Source organism: Dromaius novaehollandiae, chromosome Z (assembly GCF_036370855.1).
Source record: "Dromaius novaehollandiae isolate bDroNov1 chromosome Z, bDroNov1.hap1, whole genome shotgun sequence".
Lineage (NCBI taxonomy): Eukaryota > Metazoa > Chordata > Aves > Casuariiformes > Dromaiidae > Dromaius > Dromaius novaehollandiae.
Genome location: NC_088132.1, coordinates 55,137,460 through 55,161,834, shown reverse-complemented (window position 1 = coordinate 55,161,834; position 24,375 = coordinate 55,137,460). Strand labels below are relative to the sequence as shown.

The window sequence follows — 24,375 nt, the reverse complement described above, 5'->3', positions numbered from 1 at the left end:
GCCCACCGAACTTTCTCCTGGTGCTATGGATGGCTTTGTGGTCATACTCCTGGCAGCCAAGGGGCTCATCCCAGACCCTTGTTTGCTCACAGGTGCAAGAAAAGCACCAGGCAGCACCTACCACGTTCTTAGATGCTTTTGTTGGGGAAGAAAGGGGAAGAGAGGTTTTCCTCACTGTTTCCCTACAGTTTCATTATTTTCAAACAATGCCTTTACCCTTGTCCTCTGCTTGCATCTAGCTCCTTAGCCCCACACTCCCTGTTCTCTCACCATTTACCAGTCTGGAAAGGGATTTTGTTTCCAGAAGAGTCTCACCCTACCTTTGCTGCAGAAATCAACAGAGAAACTACCAGTATAATATATATGTAACACACACACACACACCCCCCTCAACAGGGCAACTATATAACAGTAGGACAATTATGTTTGTGAATTTTTTTCCAGGGCTTGCTCCCAGCTGGAATGAGAGTAAAGATAAGTTCCCACTGCCTTAAGAAAAAAGTATTTTGCCTATTTAGATGTAAAAATAAATGAATAAATAAATAAATAAATAAATAAAAAATTACTGGCTCCAGAGATGGTTGTTTCTAGGTGCTCTGCGAGTGTAGCCTAGCCAATATTCTGAATTACCTTCTAGAGCACCTACAACGTTATGGTTTAAGGAAGAAATGAACTGATAAGTAAAAGGTGTTAGCACTTTCAGTGAGAGAGAGCTCAAAACTAATGCATTTACTGAGAGTTTGCACAATGAATTGAAAAATTTAAACCTAATACCTGTCTTTTGGAAGTATGCTGTTGAAACAGAATCCCAAACTCGTTTCAGTCCCTGGGGAATACAAATCTCTACTTCTTAGACACCAAGGAACAGAAAGCTGCAGGAACTCCTATTTTTATGAACTTATTGTCTTCTTCATGTGTTCCCTGTCCTTGTTTCTACAGTAGTTGTGAGGTAGTCCAAATAAAAATGTTCACCTTATCATCCTTCTCTCTGACTTGCCAGTTTCACAGGTTACTTAAACTATGCTGCAAATCTAGTTCAAAAAACAGAAGATAAGAGATTTAGCTGATTCTGCCTCTCCAAAATGTTGTTTCACTAGAAGAAACTAAGGGAAGAAAGAAGAAAGCCACAGAAAGCTAAACTGACGCATGCCACATCATAGCTTTCAGACAAGTAGAATGCTTTCTTACGACTACTGAGGAATGCTATTTCTGTCAACACACAGGCCAGAGGCATTCTTCAGGAAACTGAAGCTTATATTGTTTAAATCTCTATACAACACTTAAAATTAACGTAGGAAAAAACCACCACTGTCAGTTCTTGATTTCATTGCTGGGCCAATTACTAAAATATGAGAAAATTGTTCTCTCAGTACCCCTCTATTTCAATAATTTTGCCTATTCATTTAAAAAAAAAAAAGCAACTGCTGGTTCATAGAAATTTCATATCAAATTCAAGAGGCAGGCAACATTTGCTACTATTCTGTGAGTTTGATCACACCTGTACAGTGGGAATTTCATTAACCCACAGAAATTTTAGAGTATTTTCAAATTCACTGGAACCAAAATACTTGAGGTCACAAGACTTTGTTCTATATCCACCCTTACACAACTATACTGAAACACTTACAAAGAAATGCAAAAATAAAGGTTGGTTAGAGCCTGAAATTTCTCACAATTCATCTCAGAGCAGAATGACCTTTCCTGCAGTTAGAAAACTGATGAGTTTTTCACTTGAAAGGCTAGAAAAGCACTTTCTTAAAAAAAAAAAAAAAAAAGAAAGAAAGAAAAAAAGAATGTGTAACCACTTCTAATTTCAAGATGTCTCAACTATTCCCCAAAAGTGTTGAGAGACAATATTTATGTGATTTTTGTCTTTGAAAGTTATTCATTCCCCTATCAAGTTTTGGTATATCTGCACTGCGTAATTTTTGGAGGGATGGTTTGATGGTAACAACATCCATCAAATGTCTAGACAACCTATAAAGTAGATGTGGATTTGAGCATCTTTTAACAATTAGAAATGCAATAGCTCATGGAATATGGATGATATCATCTTGAAATGGCTACTGCCATCCTGAAATCAAAATAATACAAAAAAGTTCCTGTCCTTGATCTCTCATGTTAGTTTTTGAGATTTCAATGTCAAATTTGATCATTTAACATACTACCCTAAACTGAGTAACAGGCTCCCTCAGTGCTTCTATTCCAAGTAAAAAAACAAAAAAACAAAAAAACCAAAAAAACCCATCACTCTCTTCTTTTCATGTGCATTTTCTCACATCTGGAGATAACAAAGGAGATTAGTCCTCCAAAGTCCTTTTTACCTTTCATACATGAAAACCTTTCTATGTGTGGGTGCTAACTTTACAACTTCATGACTGAATTTCAAGTACAGCAAGCTGGAATTGAAGATTTGCATGAAACACTCGATAACAACTGGTTCTACTTTTCCATAGCTCAGTGCGGTTTTTGACCTGCATTGTATCAAAATGGTGACCATTTCCCAGATGTTCTACACAGGCTAATGTGTTAAGTTAATGCTTTGTATGAAAGATGCAGTCACATACTACAAAAAATACACCCCCCCCCAAAAAAAAAAACCCTTCATCTATATATCTATCTAGGAGTTCTGCTGATTTTCCTAGTGGCCAAGTTGCTACTGTGCTCTCTTGTGTTGTGCAGGAAAGCAGAGCTTCATTCCTGCTCTAGTTATTTCACTCCCCAGGGCTTCCATGAATACAACAAATGAAATCACATGGACTGTGATCTTGTCAGATCTCATAAGCAAAGCAAGATTTGGCCTGGTCAGTACTAGGCTAGGAGATCTCTAAAATACAGCTGAAACAAGTCTACGAAACATGCATGCTTTTTGTACACTGAGCTGAAGTCACTAAATACAGCTTCTATGTAACATCTTCCTTTCCTCCAAATGTTTTGTTGTACTGCTTTTCATGTTCAAGAAGGACCAACAGACAAACTAGCTGTACAAATGGCAAAGAAAAAGGAGTCAGCTGCTCAGTTTATTTCTCATCTCTTTAACTCATATGGTAGTTCAAAAGAACTTGCAAAGGAAACGCATTCTGCAAAATAAACCCACCTCATTACGTTTGGATTTGCAAAGAAAAATAGTCAAAAAATTCCCAGCTAAGATGCCAACAGAGTAATTATATTATCCTGCTACAAAACAATTAAAAGTAATCAAATTTTGACTGTCCTTACTGTAAGTGTTAAGAAGCCCAAGATTAGTATTAAGTCAATCCCTCAGTCCCACTGAGAAACCCCAACACAGACCAGACGACATACATAAAGTTGTAGTGTGCTTGCTCTAGGGCTTCTCAGCAGCAGTCACCTTGGGGCAGAGAGACTGACAATGCAAAGCAAAAACAACTCACCTAAAATTACTGTTAAAAAGTGGAATACAGAATCTCTCAATGAAAATGCACAAAAACCAGTTGAAATTTAGGGGTAAAATATAGAATCTTTGTCATTAAAAGGCCCCTGAGTTTACAGCAGTAGAATGGCTAGTTTCCGAAAAGGTTACAGTTATCAGGAAAAAAAATTTCCCCAGTGCTTAAAAAAAAATACAGAAATAAACATTTTTACAAGTGCTTTGAAAAAACTGGAGCACATGTATTAAATTGGATCCTCAAAGCTAAGCACAGATTTATGTCTAAATAGGGAGTGGTGGCTACTCAATCTCAGGGAGGAGCAGGGGTGTTCGGATAAAATAAATAAATAAATAAAACAATATTTTAGATGCCAGATTTATAAGAATTTAGCTTTGCAAATGACTACTGGAAGGTTCAAACTCCCTGAAGGAATAGTTGGGTGGTGAAGAGCTGCTGTAATGGGTAGTGCAGAGCTGCTGTAGACTTGCCAACACATACTTGTATCCAGCTGGTCCCAATTAATAGGATATATCCTGGTGGTTGTTGGCAGCCTTCAAGCTGCTCTAACTTATGCCACAGACCAGACTGGCAACCAGAGGACTCAAGAAAAGGTTCTGCATAGATGACACAAAGTCACCTCCCAATCTGCAGAATTGCATCAGATAGCTAAATGAATATGGGTAAGAGTAATACAATATATCATCATACATACATAAAACAGCTTAGAGGGGATAATGAAAAAGAGGTACTATGGACAAATTATGCCCAACAACAAATGCCATTTAATTCTCACTTAAGCTGAGCATAACTTCCCCCCCAGCCCCTTCAGATCTCTAGGTTATCTGCTGGAATCGCTACATTTCAATGAGACAGACTAACTTAAGTATAATCAATAGCAAGCTTAACAATAATGTTCTTGAAGAAATTCAGAGGCATCATTTGCCTAATGAAGGTATTGCTCCAATGATCGGAACAGAATTACAATTCTTAAACAGATTATTATTTCTAATGCACAGAAATAGTCCCACCAAAGCAAAACAATACCCTTTGAACTTTAATCAGAAGCTTTGTTAGGAAAAGAAACAAAGAACTGACAATAATAAGATCGTAAAGTTATGGTTAAACAAATTAAAATGGTTCTTAAATGGAAAAAGTGAATATGAAATATTTTTAGTATTTTATTTCAAAGTAACATTTATTTCAAAGTAAATTCCTTTTCATGGAAAGGTAAGTTTATTCAGAAATTTGAAAATGCTGTGCATACAAGATGTGCCAAGTTCAGTATTTGGAATATTAAAGAACTACATCAGACGATAAGCCAGGCGGTCAATAAAACAGTAACATTAGTAATAAGACAGACCATCCTGCTGCTCAAAAGATACTTGGGGGCGGGGAAGGAACAAAGAGAATGTTAAAGAATTTTTATTTCATAACAAGAGTTCCCATTATTTTATGGTTTTTTGCTCCTTTTAATTTATTCACTTCTAATCAGAGTATGTGTTTTTTAAGCAAAACATCAATTACACAGATTTTTTTAATACTAAACACTATGTCTTAAAAATAAAGAGGAAGATTCAGTGGAAACATAGTTCTAGCAACATTAGCCAGAGAATGGAGTAATGAGGCTAATTCAAATACTTTAGACCAAGACCCAAACTTCCCCCAAAATTCTGAAGTGTTCAGATCCCTAGGAATAAGCACGAGCAATTTGGCAAGCATGGTCATGAATATATTAACTAACAAGAGCCATTTCTTCCCCCAGTTAATACATATCAGGGGAAAAACATGTAAAGAGACTAAAATATCTAAATATCTCAGGCTAAAAATATCAAGAACTCCCTCAGCTGGAAGTTGTTAACAGAGCTCTGATAGAAATAAGGAACCAGGACAGCATAAATTCTTTCCTTTCTCTGCAGAAAATGAACTACATTTGGGAGGAAAGTATTCAAAACATAATAAAAGAGGTGACTCACCCCTATCAACATACTGTACACAGTGGAGCCAGGGGCGGGGGACAGGGACAGAAACCCAACAGTGCAGTCACGGTGGGAGGAGAAAAACCATTTGCCCTCTCTGTACGCCACTGAGACACACTGTTTGTGCCCACCACGTAAATCTGAAACAGTTAGCACAACGCTTTTGTAACATACACGGTACTCTTGCCCTGGAGTATGACCTGTGGAGTCTGAAGGTCTTCAGAGAACAGTAAATGATCAAACTCAGTGAATGACTGCTCCTTTTCTGCTCTGGAGCCTTCTGCCAAGGTTAGCTTTCCCCCTCAAATGGGATGCTCCTCTGGAAGGCTGCTATGGCAGCTACTGGAGGGATTGAAAGACTATAAATATTTTCTTCCACTGGTTCTGATCCAAAATCAATCTCCTAGCCAGCAAGATTCCCAGATCTGGACTGTATGCATTATTTCTTACCTATTTTTCAAACTTAGCATGATGCAGTCAAATGAGCAAATCCAAAATTAGATCAGCCAGCTTTGCTTTGGTCTGCAGGTACACACATGCACATCATTCAGTTTGCTTCAGTTTTGTAAGCAGGCAGGGTACTGAAATGCAAGCAGAATCTACGTACATTTAACTGCCTTCTGTACTCAGAAAAAGAAAGAAGGCCAGCAAAATGGGGTCATGTCAATGGCTGCAACTACAAAATAAACACAGTGACCACAATGTTTTAGGACAACTAACCCAGAAAATAAACTAGGGTTCAAAAATATTGCATTACTTCATTTTGAAAGAAAAATTCTTACAATGCTAAATAGACTGCATAAAGAGAAACAATTTTGCTAAAACACATAACACTATGTGTTATCATCTTTAATCACCTATTAGAAACTTGTACACCATATTGGGTCATACGACATTAGAGTGACGCTCAAATGGGTTTGAATTTCTTAGAACTACCTCATGTATTTCCTTGCATGCTGCATCTGACAGAAGTGGAGAATGTTTATGTATACTAATGGCTTCTCTTACCTGAAACATTTCACAGTTCACAGTGATACTATTACAATTCTACCGAACTCTTGTAGATGCTGTCGTTAAACATTACTTACTCGTATGAATGCCCAAAAGACAGTTGAAATTTACTTCATTTTATGAACAACTGAGTGACATTAAAAAAAAATTATACAGGATAATTCTGCCACTAGAAAACACTCATACAAATATTTCAGGCAGTAACATTCTTGGATTTTAAATAACAAACATTAACTATTAAGATCACCTATGGGTTGGAAAATGACTATTTACTGAATCCGAAACTCTGAAGGTAAAGAAAAAAATCTAGACTATTATGTAATGACACCTAGAAAACTTTATTGGAGGAATGTCAGGGAGTGACATGCGATAAATCAAGTCACCGAATGTTATGATCTTGTCTATCAATTTATAGAGCCAATTTCTGGCTCTTGTGTTTTGGACAAAAAAATCTGAGCAGAACAAATGTTGGGAAATTCTCTGAGCAAAACAGCAGGTTGAGGGAAAAGGAAGTGGCAAGCCTGGTCCAAGGAGCACCTCCAAGTAGCCAGGCACATCATAAATTAGTGTGAAGTCCAGGGCATCTTTATCTTATGGCGCTTACAGCCATAAGATTTTGGAACAAACAGGGTTCAGAGATGACTTTGGTACTTAAGGCAGTTTATGTATTATTCCAAAAAGCAGAACATCTGGCTTGTCCTTGTGGAACATTCCTATCATCTCTATCCGTGGTATTTCAAGGTTTACAGTTTTCTAACAAGTCTATAAAAACGGATCACCAAAGTATTTTAGGTTTTTGAGGGGTGGAGGATTGTTTATGTTTGCTTTAACTAAAAGATCTGCTGCTAGTTTACGAGTGCAGGTTCTGTTTCACTCACATGACCCAATTTCCTGCATCCAATACATCAAGCACATCTTTCCCAAAGCAGGAGTTCTGTACCTATTTGAAGAAATTCCACCACACACAAAATACTATGCTATATTTGTCTTTTACAAAATAGCTGTAGTAAATAAAGTTAACAAACAAGTCAACATATAGATACATAATTTTTCTAATCCACCTGCCAACAACTCAGCTAGGAGATGAACAGCAGGTAAGAAAATGAACCAGCACTTCATCTTAATCCTTTATTTAATCTTGCTTTCAGAATTAATCTAAATCAAGGAATCGGATTTTTAAGTTCTCTCATGAACAAAATGTGCTGTTCTAGATTATAGCCACTGGACTGTTTCAGACATGATGGCTTAAGGACACTGTAAGGCCAGATCTGTTAGAAATAGTATCATTCACTAGACCAAATCAATAGAGCTGGAAAAAAACAAAAACAAAAAACAAAACAAGCAAACAAAAAAGGATAAACCTTTGGGGCACAAAAGCTTCCTCAGATCAACTGGGCTGCCAAAGGGAAAGCACTAACTATACCTTCTCAGGGTAGGCTTGTGTCAACTGCCAGGGGCTATCCAGGGAGACACACCGATAGAGGCTTTTTGGAAGATTCAGAAGCTTGTTTTACCAGACAAACATCAGGGGAGCTGTAAATTCCTGAGCAGAAAAATTACATATAAAGACAGCTTTTGTTGTTTTCTGATACTTTCTTTCAAATTGCTTTTGCTCTAAACAAATACTTGGCTTTAGAAGTTTTTGTTGTTGTTGGATACTCCTGTCATTGCTCCAGAAGAGAAGTAAATCACAGGTGTTGAATATAAAGTTAGCCCTGGTAAGGTAATTGCAGTTATTCCACAAGAGACCAGCTCCAGGCCATAGGTAGAAAGCAGTAAATTTCATGGTTCCCTCCCAGGAGACGTGACCAGGGAGCACAGGTGCAACTGAGCAAGCTCGAAAGTGAATCAAGAGTTACTCTATTAACCGTGAAAATGCCTCTTTTAATTTTATTCTCTATTTGAGTCCAACAAGCTTTTTAATCAACCTGCTTCTGTGATTCAGCGCATGCAGTTAATGTCCAGTTGCCTCTCCTGAGGACAAAGAGAATATTAACCCTGCCTCCTCAGCTTAGGCAGGTACGTACACATACACCCACATACACCCACCCCCACTACAGAATGGAAGATTAGCACATTCTCTTTCAGCTTGTGAGAAAGCAATGCTCATCCTTCTTCAGTAATGTTAATTCTTTAAATATGCTATTTTATTTGAAAAACTGAAATTCCAAGGAAGTCATGGCCACCATAAAAAGGAGTTGTCACAGAACTGGTTTTAAGTTTAGCTGAAATCAATAGGGGAATCACAAAGGCAGAACAAATACAAAAACATTTCCATTTTGATGCTATAGAATACATAGGAATTATTTTGCAGAATGATACTACTGGCCTCTCTAATCTGGTTTCTTGATTTCATTCACAGCTGCTCTTGGATGCTTCAGAATAAGGTGTGAGAAATCCCATAGCACATATGGCACAGTTATAGGTTAAGTTTCCCTTCCTTTTCCTTGATTAGTGGTCTACTTGTATGCTGAATTAATGAGAATTTAAACCACTTTCAAACATTCGTGCTAAACAGAGGAGCTTTTTCATCTGAGTAAATACACTAGCCATTTTAGAATCAAAGTTCTTCTCCATAACAACATAATGTACCAGAGAGCTCCTCTTTAATTTTGTGTTGGGTATAAAATGTATATACTATATAAAAGAAAAATTAAAAAGAAACCCATACCAAAAAACTTTCCTAAGTGTATCCTCTCAGCTGCATTTTTCATCATTCTTACTTTTGCATTAACAGAAAGTTCATTTTGCCCTACCTTCTCTTTTGCTTTGCCCATTATACCTTTCGATCATTACGTGAATGTGGCAAGGCCACAGCAGCGTATCACACTGTGGGGGTGTCAGGGCGGGGGAGCCACTACAGAACTAGCACGAGGAGAGCAGAAAATAAGTGCAACTTCAGCTTGTGCACGCACAATCCCAATTTGTTTCAAAACCTATGACTATACCAGAATGTTTTTGTATGGACATTCAACTACAAGTATTGTAAGTGTTTCAACTACTTCAGACATGAAAAAGAAGATTCTTACAAGTGTACTTCCTTAACCATTGCATAACTGTTAACCTATACTATGTATGTAAAGTTGGCTCTCCCAATAAAGTTTGAAAAATATTTTTGGCTGTAAATGATGTTCCAGAACTTGTCTATTATACCAGATCAGGCTACTGAGGATCAAGATCTGGTATAAAGGGGGAGAAACAAGTCTATAGCTACTGTGTGGATGTGAATCTTACCGTAGTAACTGATACAGTCTGCAGTTTTTGGCAAATGTTCCTTGTCAGAAGTGTTTGCATGACAGCATAGAATATAGAACAGGTACACTGAAAATCTCTTGTATGCAGGTCTATATATCTTCAAAATCATTTGTTTGGCTTGCAGTCTAAATATTAAAACCACACAGTCCTCCTTCAACTTTTTCAAGTATTTTACTGGATAGTAGTAAGAGAAATGTGCTCAACCCCGATATATGATTTTATAGGGGAAAAATAATCATAGCTTTATGATAACAAAACCTTTTCCTGTCTATTATGCTTTTTTTTTTTTAAATGAGTAATCTCACGCAGATTTGGACACCAACAGCTCCAAACATTTTGTTTAATTTTACATAATTGATTATAGACTTATGGGGCTGTTTGGGGAATATTTGGAACAATATTTGGAACAAAATACCCTTCTCAATAGCTGGAATTACAAATGAATATAGATGCATCCAGTATTTCAGTTTGATGTTTTTAAATCATCTCCTTAAGAATTCCTATGAAATCAAAATCTATTTTCATTCCCTCCTTACAGGTTTCCCAATTGTACTTAGACAAATTATATGTCATGTACCTTCAAAGCATGAGATACAAGCTTTCTTCTGTTTTTGTTGCATTATATTCTCCTCTATTTCTAAAAACAACCTAAAATATGTATAACTACATTTGCAGTCATACACTTCTACAGATATTAGCCTCACAAGTGTAAACATCTCTCTTCTATAAAGAAGAATTAGATGTACAGATAGTAAAATTAAAAGTGACAGTGAATTTGAGTAGCTGCAACAGAAGTCAGAAGCACCAATGTGTTGCACCTTTCAGATCTGCTTGTCAAGCATATTACCATTACTAGAGGCATATTTTCATGTTTCTCACACTGTTCATCTGATCTGAAGAATTCCTTTATCTCTCTCAGCTTTGTGTTTTCTTATGAACTGTCCTGTGTGCAAGCACTACTCTGTGTTTATTTGTTGATCAAGTACTTTTCCTACTCCAGCCCAGAAAATCAACTTCCATTTATATTATTTTACAACATACATATGACACACAGGAAAAACAAACTTAATTCCTCAGGACAGGAAATATGCCTTTAAGTTTGTAAAACATCCTCTCTGTGTATAATACTCTATAAATATTTTATTAACCCTGGCATCATCATAGAAGTTTTTTTGATTTATAAAAACAGAGCGGAGCAGAACGGAGCATTTCCCCTACTGCACCACAGTGGCAGGAGGCACCGGCAGCTCTGTTGTCAGTCACTGAAGAACACTACAACAAGCTACTGAACAGCAGTTTACCACATTTTAAAAAGTACTTACAGAGGATGCAATAAAATTAGACAACTTTTCACTGTACTACTCAAAGGCCTTGACTTACTATTCACATTTCAAGGCAGATTAAACAATATATACTGTTTCGAGAGGGCTTTAATAATAAACAATTAAAGGAGCTGAACAGTTGAAGAGATTGTCAATGGGAGTCATAACCTTCACTTCTAAGACAGCTTCGGATTCAGCAGAGGAGCTTCATTATTGCTGATACACCTGATGTAATTTCATTAACTCATCCATACTCCCTACCGTATAAATAGCTTTTATCAGCTCCCCCCACACACCTCAAATCAAAGGATGACCTAAACTGGAATAATCAGGGCTATCCATGACCAGCCCCTGATTCTTTGACATTTGGGAGAGAACAGTAAATAAAATACTTAGCATTTAGCAAGCACTGGGGTTTTTTTGTTTATCAAATCTTACTGCTACAATCACAGATGTCTGATAAGGCACCACAACTTTGGTAGTACTAGCACTGGGTGGAATCTCTACTTTCAGCTTCATAAATCACTGAATATTTATGACACAATCATGCAGCCTGTCAGCCACATGATCCATGTTGTCCTGAGACTGTCATGAAAAACATATTTATTAAGGAATTATAGTTCCATTTCTGCACTCAAATATTTTCTTCTGAAAGCACAGCCTTTCCCAATAAAAGCTTGTGGTGTGCCAACATGACAACACCGGCAAGCTTAGGTTGCTACTGACTTTACTGTAACTTTCTTTTTTAAAATCAATAAAAACAGGCTCCAAGACTAACACAGTCTGCCACTTTTTATGAGCATTAGGTTGATAATCACAGAAAACAAACAGTATAGATAATACTTATCTTCCCCTAACTAGTAATAAAAATACTTACTTCTAACAATGAAACATTATTAATTTTCCAAATTCATTAGATGAATTTCAAAATGCATCTGCTAATAAAAAGACATTTACAATATCAATATGAAAAAACAGATTTTTTATGCACAACCGTGGGATTTACATATACCTGATAAAATACTACTTACTATATTTTCAAAACACTGGGCCCTTTCTAGAAAGCTTACCGAGACTTTTTTAATTCACTCCCAAAAGTAAGAGGCATTGCAAGTAAAATGAAAGTGAATACAAAATACAGGATACTGTGTAATCAATATTTTCTTCTTATTACATTAATTTCTTCTTCAGGATTGAAATGATCTCTTTCAAAGAAATGTCTTTTCTTTAGGAATGGGATATAGGAAAGAAAGAAAAAAAACAAGTCTAAGTAGCCAACCAGCACTTTGATTGGCAATCTAGGCTTGATCAAACCCACGGAGAGCTTTGGGTTAACATCAAGGGCTGTGTTTCAACCAGACTTACACAAACTTAGCAAAAAGTATTTGCTTACATCATAGTCAGCTCCTAGTTAAATGTGTCTACCTGAATAAATGAACTTCAAGCTGAAATACAAGGCTAAAGGCAGACAGTAAAGCCTAACAAGGATGGGATCAAAAATCCTGTGAATCCTATCCTAAGGAACACTCAAGAGCTAGATGACTCACAATCCACAACTAAGCTGACAAACTGTACCTGCAATCAGAAGTTAGATTTCTGACATGTAAATTTTTACAAATTGAAATTTTACTAATTGATATTTGCACAGGAAATGAGAGCGGGGGAAAAAAAAGCATCCCCTGGACATACTTAGAGAAGGAAATCCAACCAGTCACTGTTCTTTCACAGGCTGGTCCAAACTAAAGCAAAACAAAACACACACAAACAAAAAACCCACTTCAATACACCTGTCCTAAGGTATACTGTAAGCTCTTAAAAAGAGATATAGAAAATAAAAGGACAACAGAAGTTATATTCATTTATATTTTGGCTCTGTTATCACAAACGAAGCTCATTTTCCTAAAAACGAGAATTGAAGTGGATGCCAAAGCAGTGTGAAAGTTTGGTTTTGGAGGACTGGAAAGCTCAGGTCATTTTGTGTATAGGGAATAGTGGCAAAAAACTAAGTGGAAGAAGAAGAGACTCAAAGGGCCAGTCATAAAGAGGGACTTAGAACAGTGCTTTGACAAATTAAACTATGTATATAACCATGATTAGGCAAGCAATGAGCCTAAAATTTTCCTCCTTTTTCCCCAGCTGGCACGTGTAGTTGTCTGTTTTCTGGAGCCTGGCGCCTTTTCCCTGCGTGAGCTACCCAGAACACAGAGTTTGGGAAAAGCTGCCCTTAGCTCCCCTGACGGGCCCAATCCCACATATGCTCCAAGCACTGCTAAAACACATCAGTGGTTTACTGATCACAAGATTGCAGCTGCTAAGAGAGCAATGAGGTTTGTGTCACATTGTTATACAACAGCCTAGATGTTAGGCCACTTCCCCAGGAAAGGAAAAAAAAAAGAAAAAAAAGAGAGAATTTACTTCCCACTTCACATTGAATTCAAACTCCTCTCCCATGCTCCAGGACTGCACTTTAACTGCCATGGTATAAGGTGAAGCTCTGCCATTGTACAGAGAAAAAAGTAAGATTTAGAGGAACAGAAATGAGCTGCCCAACTTCTCTGTCCAGCTGTCAGAGCACTCACCTAGGAAATGTCACAATTTTGTAGGAAGCATCAGTTTTGAGTCCCTACTCCAGAGGCTTTTTACACATACTATATTAGTCAGCTATTGGAGAAAACAGATGAGAAACAAAAATCTTAATGTGCCATAGCATCTATAAAAATTATTGCAGACATCAGCTTTACTATCAAAAATATATACAGAAAACAATTCCAGAAACAAAGTTATAAACACCTTTACAATACAAATTTAAGAAAGAGCCAATGTGTATCTGTCAAGAAAAGTATCTGCCAACTCAGTTTGAGTAACTGCATAATGGTAAGAAGAAAGAAGTGAAGACGGCATTAAAAACTAAGATGTAAGAGTTTTGATTCTTAGCTTACCACATGGCATTTACGTAAGCAAAGGAAACAGTCTTCATGAAATGGAAAAAATGGTGTACAGTTGCTTCACAAAATAATCAGAGAGTCTTTATCAGTGTGTCACTACAAGTGAGAGACACTTCAAGAAGGCTCTTGCTATCCTGAACCATTTCCATTAAAAGACTTTCATTAATGAGTTGGATGTAAAAATATAAAAGTGTAGATGACAAGTTGGGAAAGATTATAAGCTCTTTTGGGGACATGAACAGAGTAGGAAAGTTAATAAGAGAAAATTCAATACAGACAAATGTAAAGTACTACACTCAGGAATAAGAAATCAAATGCACGAATATGAAATGGGGAATAATTGGCTAGGCAGCAGTATTGTGAAAAAGAACCTGGAGGGCATGTGGACTGCAAAATGGATAATTTTGTTGGGAGGGCAAAAAAAAGGCAAGTGTCCTAGGGAGTATTAGCAGAAATGTTTTATATATAAAATCCAAGTAGTATATATTCTATCAAAAGAGAAGTAATTATTTCATTCTGTTCTATGTTCTGATCTGGATACTATAATAGTAAGACAGAGAAAAACTGAAAAGAGTCCAGAGGCAAGCAACTAGAATAATAGAAGTTGTGCTTTGTTTTTTTTTTTTTTGGGGGGGGGGGGGGGGGGATGACCCACAACAAAAATTTTTAGTTTATTTTCCTGAGAAAACAAAGAATTTGAAGGAAGCAGAAATGAAAGAAAAACAGGATGATTACTGCAGCCTTTTAAGTTGTTAGAAAGAAACATTCATTAAAATTTAGTTTTCCATGTCCACTGAGGCAAGAAATATTCACCTACAGAGATTTCATGTTCTCACTTGTTATCGTCTTGGGACTACAAGACAGAAATATCCTAACGCCTAAAGAAGTGTGGAGGTCATCTCCAATTTCTGAATTAAAATGTCTGTTGCCATGTGAGAAAAATCCTCTCTTAGTAGTTGAAACAAGAGCTATTTATTACCTGACAGCTACTGACACTGAAACAACTGGAACTTAGGGGTCTATGGCTCAGCTGGGCAGGCATCAGAAAAGACCAACAAATGAATGAAGCTGAAGCTCAGCTTCAAGTCAACCTGGACAGCATTCCTTCTGGTCCCTTCATAAGCCAACAGAGCAAGAACAGTTACCAAGTGGCCCTAATCCCAAGCAATGTAGCTGAGGAGGCTTCAACTTGTAGCTACAGAATATCCAGAGAGAAAGACGATCATCAAGCTGTGTTCCTTCTGGTGCCCAAGGACGTTTTTGCAGAACAGTGTAAAGGTAACCGTTTTTAGCAGTTTTAAATTACCTACACAGAGAGCAACACACTATGCTGCACAGGAGCATGCCCTTTTCTACGCCCTGCAGGTTCGTGCAATGATCACCATTAAATGACTCTACCCAATTACAATACCATCCTGATTCATATGATCACACTTTTTAGTCTCATTCCCTAAGGAAAGTAAGCTTACGAGGTCATGCTGTGTGCATGCGTGTGTGCGTGCGTAAGTACACACCTGTCCACCACGATAACTTTTGAGTTCATTAACTAATTTCAAGTATATCTGACAGAGGGATAGCAGTCTCAGAACTATGACGTTTCCACAAGTTGCTTCAGCTGTTTGCTTTTATGGAAACACTGCAGCATGAACTGAACAAGATAAATGCCTAGGAAATCAGACTTCATTAGTTCTACAGCTCACCAAACGCTTTGTTTCCATCTTTCTCTGGAATGAACTGCGGTTCTGCTGTGGAGGACGCGGACTGTGGCAGCAGCCGTTTGATGATGCCAGGTGAAAGGCATCACCTGGAAGCGACAGCAGACTCCAGGAGAGAGGGGGCTATGTCACAGATAGGTATTTCCAAAACCAACACAAAAATTAGATTCAACCTCTGCACATGCCACAGGATTGCTCTGTATAGTAGACAAAACATTTAAGACAAACTTTGCACAGAGGATGAGTAATTTTGTGTTCCTCATCTTCTGGATACCCAACTTGGTAACATGACATCTCATTCTAAGAATCAGTGGCATAAAAAGAGACCATGGAAGCTGTACACACGTATTAGTGGTTAATATAACGCTCCAAAAAAATTAAGACCTATACATCTCAAATTGGGCACCCAATAATCAGCGAATATTTCTGTCTTTCATCTTTCTGTGTCTTACTGCCATTTACTGGCAGACAGACAGGAGTGACTGGACACATACTTTTAAGCATTTGTGAAACTCAGATATCATGGTGACGAGCATCAAAGAAACAATATATTCATCCTCTAGGAACATGAGTGTTATGAAACAGCAAGTAAGCCATAAGGCACATACCAAGTGACAAGAAAATAGCAAATTATCAAATAGCTACTCATTATGCAAACAATGCTCTATTCTGCACAATAAAAAAGCAGGGGTTTTTCAGAGGAAAAAAAATACATCAATGAACATGCAAATGAGGACAAAGTAAGAACTACTGTTAGTATGCAACTATGTTTTTCAAGTTAAGAGGAAGTTCTTGAGAATGCAACTAAAACAATCAAAAATTACATACGCACTATTTCAACTAGTTTTGAACGGCAAATCCAATCTTTCCCTCCCAAAGCTCCTTCGCACAGCATGTCATTTGAGCTACGTTTTAGAACTACTAAGTCAGTATTTAATAGCTGCTTGTAGGTTTTGTCTTCAGTCTTCATTTTATCCTTGGTTTCAAAGACATTTGTTGGCAGTGAAGAAATGGTCATCTTCTAACATCTGGAGAGAGTGTATGTTCCTCCTAAACCTGTGTCAAACTTAACAAGTCTTCCCCTTTCTCATCTCTCTCGTTCAAGGTATTCTGAGTTTTTCTTTCCTGGTTCTATTCCCTGCTTTGCACCAGGTTCATTTTCCTCGACTAGATTCACTCGGCTCCCACTCAGACCTCTGATCCTAACACCAGTCTCCTTAGACAGTAATTTCTTTTTGTCATATCCCTAAATCTGCCATTTCTCCCCTACTCCCTCCAGTCTACTTCACGAGCTAAATCCCAGTTATCTCCTTTATTTCCTGACATCTCTCAGTTGTAGGCTCCCATTGCTCCTCACCAATGTCCAGTCCCAATTCTTCTCCCCAAGTTTCTCTTCTGATCCCAGTACTTCCACACTCTGTGGTTCTTTTTTTAGACCCTTTGCCTAACCAGTTCCAGTTCTCTTGCTGCACACTCCACATTCCTGTCAGACACTTCTCCCTATCCAAGGCCAATCCCTCTCTCTAACAAACGGCATTCAGCCTGGCTCTTCATATAAATTTCAGTTTTCCATCCACGAGTATTCCTTTCCATCCAACCGTATTCCTTTTCTCCTTAGCTCCTCGATCATGTCTCCTATGCAGCCAGGTGCAGGTTTTAATCTCCTTAGAGATAAAGTCTGTTTTCACCCATAAGCCCTCGGCTACTGCATGTTCTGTCACCGAATGGGAGAGGATGTATGTTGTACACAGAGACCGAACATTTGGGGCTTGCTCACTCAAATCCATGAGAATGGCATACGTGCACTGTAGTTGGAATGCCTTCTCAGCAAAGATGAAATATTTAGAGATTACAGTTAGTAAGCCCTAAGCACATGTAAATTGATCTTTTTGAAAGGCTTGTATCCTAGCTAAATTCAGATGCTTTGTCATGCAAATGGCAAAAGACACATCCCTGGAATAAAATTCCTCACGCTTTTCCAACCAAATTTCAAGTGCTCCAAAGGAGAGAGGTACTACAGGTTTCCACAGTAAAAGTTACCAGAACTTTTAAAACACTGGAAAACATATGTTTCTATTTGTCTCATTTTCAAAACCAGCCAAAACATTGCAGCTGAAATTTTACACACACAGAAATTAAACAAATAAGCACAACATATACTGCATATATATATACTCACATACAATACAGCAGAGTATGTATTTAAACATATGTATTTTCTGTCCTCATATATATATACATATATGTGCCATTATACATTTCAGTCCAAACAGTTAAAGTTTGGCAAAGTTATAAAAATCTTGTTTGGCTACTTTAATACTTGGTTATGTTATCATCTGCCTATAATTTAAGCAAATTGAATTATTAATATATACTGGTTTCTGTTAATTACTGTCTCCTCCAGCAAGATTTAATTATCTCTAAACCAAGCCCAAATCATGCTCACTATAGTGAACAGTATGTCTGCTGTACAAAATGGATTTCAATGGGTTCCAGACATAGGTCCTTACTCTTCAGTAGCAAAAGTTTGCTTAGCGTTACAGAGGCTATGAAAGGTAGAATCAGACACTTCATAACATTCATAGTTAAGAATAAACAGAAAAAAAATTACTTTTGTGAGAAGATCAATCGAGTAAAGGAAGCAGCGCAGAAATAGAATTTTTTTTTTCCTTGGTTCTTGCCTTTCTGGCCCAATAGAGCACTTCAGCATGTGCTTAACTATATGCAAACAAATAGCACTGCTGTAAGCAATACACCTAAAAGTTTGGTGTGTATTTCAGCGCACTGCTACATTGAAGTTTGTTTCTACAGCCCATCGTAGCTATCATTGTCTCTGTCAGTGACCTGTTAAGTCTACAGTGCAAGAGCAATTATTCTTCGTGATCTGAATTATAGCATATACATTATTTGAAATGCCTTGATACGCTGTTGAATATACCTGCAAAATACAGAAGAGTGCCAGAAGCATCACGATCAACAATAATTACTGAGAAATATTTACCATTTCCAGAAACTTCCTTTCTGTGCTCCTCTTTATTAAAAAATACCTTCTTGTAGAACTGCAAAAATTCTGTTCACAGACTCCCAAAGCAGTATTCCCGCAACTTCTACATTAATTGTCACATGCAGCAGTGATATATTTTATAAGTTAGACCTGATGGATGAAAAAAGTGTGTAAATGTCAAATCTAAATTTTGTAAAACTGTCTGGATTAAACTATGAGTTGGGGGGGGCTGTTGGGGGGGAGGGGGAAGGATCAATATATCACCACCTGAAGCTTGAAAACCTAGTTCACTATTTCCCAGTGATAAGTATAAAATGTATCATTGATGGCAATAAATCTTAATCTGTCTTATTTTTTATGTAGCTTACAGGCATTATAGTGGCAAGTAGTAATATAAATTCATGCAATGATCTCTTTCCAATTTTGAAAAAAAAAAAGAACAAAAAAACAAAAACAACCTCTAGAAATCCGTAAGTCCTCTAAAACCTTAGCAAATCTCCTATGTTGGCTAAACAGCAGCAGAATAAAATGAGGAAAGCATTGGTCAGTTTTTCTCTATAGAGAACTCTATAGGCACCAACACAAAAATGACAGAAGCTGTGTAGACATCTCTGTTTTCCTGCTTGGGAAGAGTTACATACCAAGGCAGTCACCCCAACCATTCACACAAAGGACCCCTCCATCCAAACAGGCAGCCAACCTACAACCACTGGAGGAGAAACAACAAAGGGGACACCTTCTGTTTCTTCAAAGCAGCAGCAAGCTAAGTGGAAAAGAGAGAGAAAAATGCCCATCTTCCTTCATGCAGCCAACTGGCAGTGATCAAATGTGCAAGACATGACAAGTGGGGTCATGCAAGAAAACGGAGGAAGAATACTATGTTAGTAGCACTCAAATATTCTCACTTTCCCTAGGTCCCAAGCTGCAAAGAAATTGGTAACAATGTAGAAGCAAGCAGTAAAATCAGTTACTTTGATCATGTAACCTTCTGTATTTAACTAAATAGGAGTGTGTAGTCACCTGGTAATTTTTAAACAAAATGAGCACGTCTGCTGAGCCCCAAGGAGAGAAAGGCATCTTGGGAGCTAGTTTAGAGGACTGCTGAAAGATCGAGACAACTGAAGTCAAAACAGCCAATTTTTTTCAGAATTTAATTTTGTTTACGACATACGCCTTTTTAACCAGCTTTCTACATGTATTTTCTAACTTAAACATTGTTAATGTCTATAGATATTACAATCCCCGAATGCCTGTAAAATTGCTGTTTGAAAAGGTGTATAACTGGATACAAAATTTGTATGGTCTGATCCTTCTTTCTCCATGATTATCAGTTCACAGGGTTTTGCCACTCAATGAAATGTTACCAGCTCCAAGATCCTAATCTGAGTTAATCCAATTGTAAGGAATAAGAGGAATATCAAAAAGATACATTTGCTGTGAAGAGATAACAAAAGAAGACGTTAAGAAAAATTTTAATTATTTTCCTTTAACAATGTAGATGAGCTTTATTTGGCCCTGACAGAGTGAGTAGCAGAAAAGCTATTGTTTAATACAACTTTCCCATCCATTATGCAAGAGGGGTGGCTTGAACCCAGAATTAAGTCACAGCTGTTCCAGAACAGGAGAAAGGGGATAAAAACATTTCTGACTTTTCTCTTTCCATCTTCTTTGCACTTCACAGATACTGTGCCTCCATTTTTAGTGTTTTACTTAGCTATGCTAGACCTCTGTGTTATAAAATTTGATATTATTTTTCCTGAGTTCATCTATCCACACTTTTGATTTGTTGTTAAGCTACGCAAAATATGTAATTTGCCCCCAAGGTCAGATGGGAGGGACAAACAGAAAGAGCATAAAATGAACTTCATCTTTGGAACTGAAAACTTGCCAAGTGCTACTTTAAATGACTTGTAAAACTTCATTTTATTTAATAGAAATCAAATAACTCCAAAAGATATAAATATTAAAGACAGCACACTACAAAAATATTTGGCCCTCAGTCTAAAATATTACATCCTTGATTACAAACAAAATCTGAACAACACACATGCCTTTTCCACACTTGAAAAATACTCCTCAATAGACTTTCATACGCTAGTCCTGTCACTAGCATGCATTCTCACAGGGAAGAAACATGTTCTATATAATTAGGCCAGCCAAACTCCAAGTAGTCTATTATTTTTAATTATATTTGCCCAATTATTACAAGCATATTTAGGAGATCTGTTACTCACTACATATTTTGGATACTTAAAACCTAGAGGAGACCTGACAGAGTTAAGGTGCATGCTGTGTTCTAAAAACTTTCAAAATTCAAATTAAACATAATTACAATCCTGCTCTTCTTGATTAAATAAATACTTGATATATCAGTCAAACATACATATTTCCTCTATGGTTTTCAAATTAACACAATCCCATGCAGGAGTCAGAAAGAGGTTTATTTTTGTAGGGATATTTTATTTGATGGCAACTTTTCTGGGCAGAAGCCAGAACTCATGCATCACCCTGGGAGAAGCATTGCATGACTGTAGAAGAATATCATATGAAAGAAAAAAAAATGTAATCACAGCTTTTTGGATGTCAGAAAGGAAGTGTATGAAAATGGCAATGATGGGCTCTGGTCTACTAAGGAGAAACTTGAAAAGATGCAATACAAAAAAAAATCTGGAATGTGGACTATATAATGGCGTTCCACAACCATAAGCCAAGCCTTTGGGCTTTTTTTTTTTTCTCCTTTCTTTCTTTTTTTAGGAAAGGAAGGTTATGGGGAGGAAAATGATAGAGGAAAAGGGTGTTTCTAAATTCTCAGTTGTGTTTATCTGTAAGTAGGTGCTACCCAAGAAGTTAGTGTTCTGTCAAACCCATGATGTAAAAAACAATCCACTTAAGTGTTTTGTGTAAGATAACCTATACATGAGCAATTCATATTTCCAGCTGTTAGTTATAATGAGTCGGAGACAAAGTGTATTTAAATCAAACAGCACCATCTAGCAGGCCCCCCATAACTTTACTTCGGAGGGCAGTTACTACTCAGCAACAGGTCAGTTTGGCAGGCCTGCCTTAAAGATTATTAAGGACTTTTACACTGCATAAAATATTACTATGAGCTTTTTTAACAGCAAGAGTCAGGAAGAGAAGTCAGATAAAAAACAGAAAAAGTCTGAAAATATTTTAGTTTCAACCCTAGAATCGAGTAAGTTGAGTGTATCAATGTATGGCATGTATCTGTTTGCAAAACAAAAATGAAACAAACCTATGGGGCTACTGTTTGTAGGATCAGATGAATCTCATGTTCTCTTACCTAGCCCTGCAGCGCAATCCCATTGCTTACTTCAGGGACTTACCAAGTGTTTTGACAAACAAGAGGAACTATATAGCACAAAAAAACGGTTTAGTGCTATAACTTTGCTATACCCAATAACAATGTTTCACTTGGCCACCTAGGCAACTATTTTAAAACGATTCATAACAGTGGGACTACGAAGTGCCACCAGTTGATTAGATTTTAGTGCCCAAGTTCTGTCACCGACTCCATCTCTGCAATTAACATTTCATGTCAACCCTGCCTCTGCCTTCCTATACCTTCCTGTTACAAAGTTACATATAATATTTCCAAACATAAAACAGAAACAGTGTTTTAAGTTTCTTCTAGCATCTCTCTCTCCTCTAGTAACAGAGATGTCTGGCCTGTTACTGTTCCAGGAAGAGTGCATGCCAGTCTCTGGAATTAGGAAGTCTCTAAAATACTGTAGCACATAAAACTTTTAGGTGAAGGTTCAAGACAAACTGCCTGAAGGAAAACTCATCAGTCATGCCTGGACTATTCGTTCTCACGTTAAACACAATTCTGAAGCAATGCGATTTTTGCAGAAGATACATGCGAACATGTTTTCTGGTTGGAGGTCTCCTGAGTGTCTCAACAGCTTTACCCCTACCTTCTGCAGGCTGCAGACGACTCAGTAGCCTTGACCAGGCTAAAGCCACCTATTATACACTTCCTCCTCCCCCTCCGCTGTATTCAGCTCATCACACATGGGCTTTTCCTCCTCCTTCACAACCACCACCTCCTGTCTGTGCTAAACCAATCTCAATAACGCAAAGCGAAGCTGCAACTACAGTGAACTTAAAGAGACACTATCTGTTCAAAAGTCAATTTTCTCGCTAAATATTTTGCACTGACTGTAACTGCAAGTAATGTATAAGGTTATAATATCTGAAGGAAATAACCCTCAAACCCGACGACACTGTTTATTGCCCTATCACTGCCGCTGTAGTTACTTTGGGCATCGGACTGCATGTGCTACATTGTCAGTTTTCACTGCCTCTCAGACGCACTGCCGGTTTCCCCCCCGGTCTGAAGAGTCCTATTTTTTTCCCCCTGTGTATGTTTAAATAAAGAAATCCTCAGGCAGCTTTAAAAGATTTTATTCGCATTTCCAACATAGCAGTGCCAGCACCTACAAAGTAGTTCTCGCAGACTATCTCAGCGTTAGCCAATTCTGACAAAATCCTAGCGCCTGGTGTCCCTTTAACACGCGTGCACGGGAGATGCGAAGGCAAGGAAACCCTCCTCCCTGCGAGACGGCGCCTGCCGTCCCCATCAGACGGTCGCTCGCCGGACCGGGGCACACAGCAGCGCCCCTGCAAGTACCGGGAAACACACCCCGCCGCGGCGCCCCCCGCCCCCAGGGCCCTTCCGCTTCCCTGCGACACCTTTGTTTTTCAGGGGCAAAAAAAAAAATAAAAGGAGAGAAGAACCGACAAACACAGCCCCGCGCTCCCCGTCGCCTCAAACACAACATCCCCCGCAAGCGCTCCCTCCCCCCACTCGCAGTAACCCCATTTTAACTCCCGGAGAACAATGCGCCGCGCTCCGGCCCCCTCCCGGCCCCGGCCCCGGCCCGGCCCGGCCCGCCCGGCCACGGCGGGGCCGCCCGCGCCGCGCGGCCGCGGGGCAGATGGGGAGGGGGCCGGCACATCCGCGGCGCCGGTAAAAAGTTGAGAGCCCGAGAGTTGCCGAGCGGCGGCGGCGGGAGGCTCCGGCTCCCCCGCCCCGCGGGCGCCCGGCGGCGGCGGCACCGTCCCCGGCAGCCGGCCGCGCTCTTTGTTACCAAAGTTGTCCCGGCGCCTTGCCCCGCCGCCAGCCCCCGGCCCCGCCGCCGCGGGGGACAGCGGGCGCCCGGCGGCGGCGGCGGCGCCGCTCCGCCGCGCTCGCCCTCGCGCGCCGGGGGCTCGTCGGCCGCCGGGCCGCGGGGGAGGGCGCCGCGGCACCACCTGCGCCCCGCTCCCTCCCGCCCCGCCGCCTCCCCGCGGCGCCGGGCGCACGGACCCCTGCCCGCCCGCGGCGGCGGCCGCCGGCGCCCCCTCCCCTCCCCCCCCGCGGCGCCGCGGCCGGGGCCCCCGCGGCCCAACTGCGCCCGCCGCCCCGCGCCCGCGCCCGCGCCCGGCCGGCCCCCTCCGCTCCCCGCGGGCTCCCCCCTCCGCGCCCGGAGCGCGCGCCCGGCCGCCTCGCCCGCGAGCAGGAAAGTTACTTTGTGCAGGGTATGTGCGCGTGTAGGCGCCCCCCGCCCAGTCCGGCTGTGCGGTCCGGCGGGCTGTACTCACTTCTCCCTGGCCTGGCTGTCGGACGGGACGCTGCTGTTGCTCTTGCCTTTGCCGTACATGCCTGCAGAGAGCTCCGACTGTCACGCACCTGTCAACCCATCACAGCCTCCCCGGGAACAGCCCCGTCACCATGGAGACGCTGCCACACACA

General features: G+C 39.5%; 1 protein-coding gene across 3 annotated transcripts in view; it reads right to left on the bottom strand.

The window, feature by feature from the left end:
* The window catches only part of LOC135324665 (single-stranded DNA-binding protein 2), a 193,657-nt gene extending 169,282 nt beyond the window's left edge, over window positions 1–24,375 (bottom strand). For all 3 annotated transcript variants that reach the window (XM_064501385.1, XM_064501387.1, XM_064501386.1), the window contains exon 1: window positions 24,225–24,375. In XM_064501385.1, coding sequence (XP_064357455.1) covers window positions 24,225–24,283 — 59 coding nt within the window. In that variant the 5' untranslated portion in view covers window positions 24,284–24,375. The remainder of the gene's footprint in view (window positions 1–24,224) is intronic.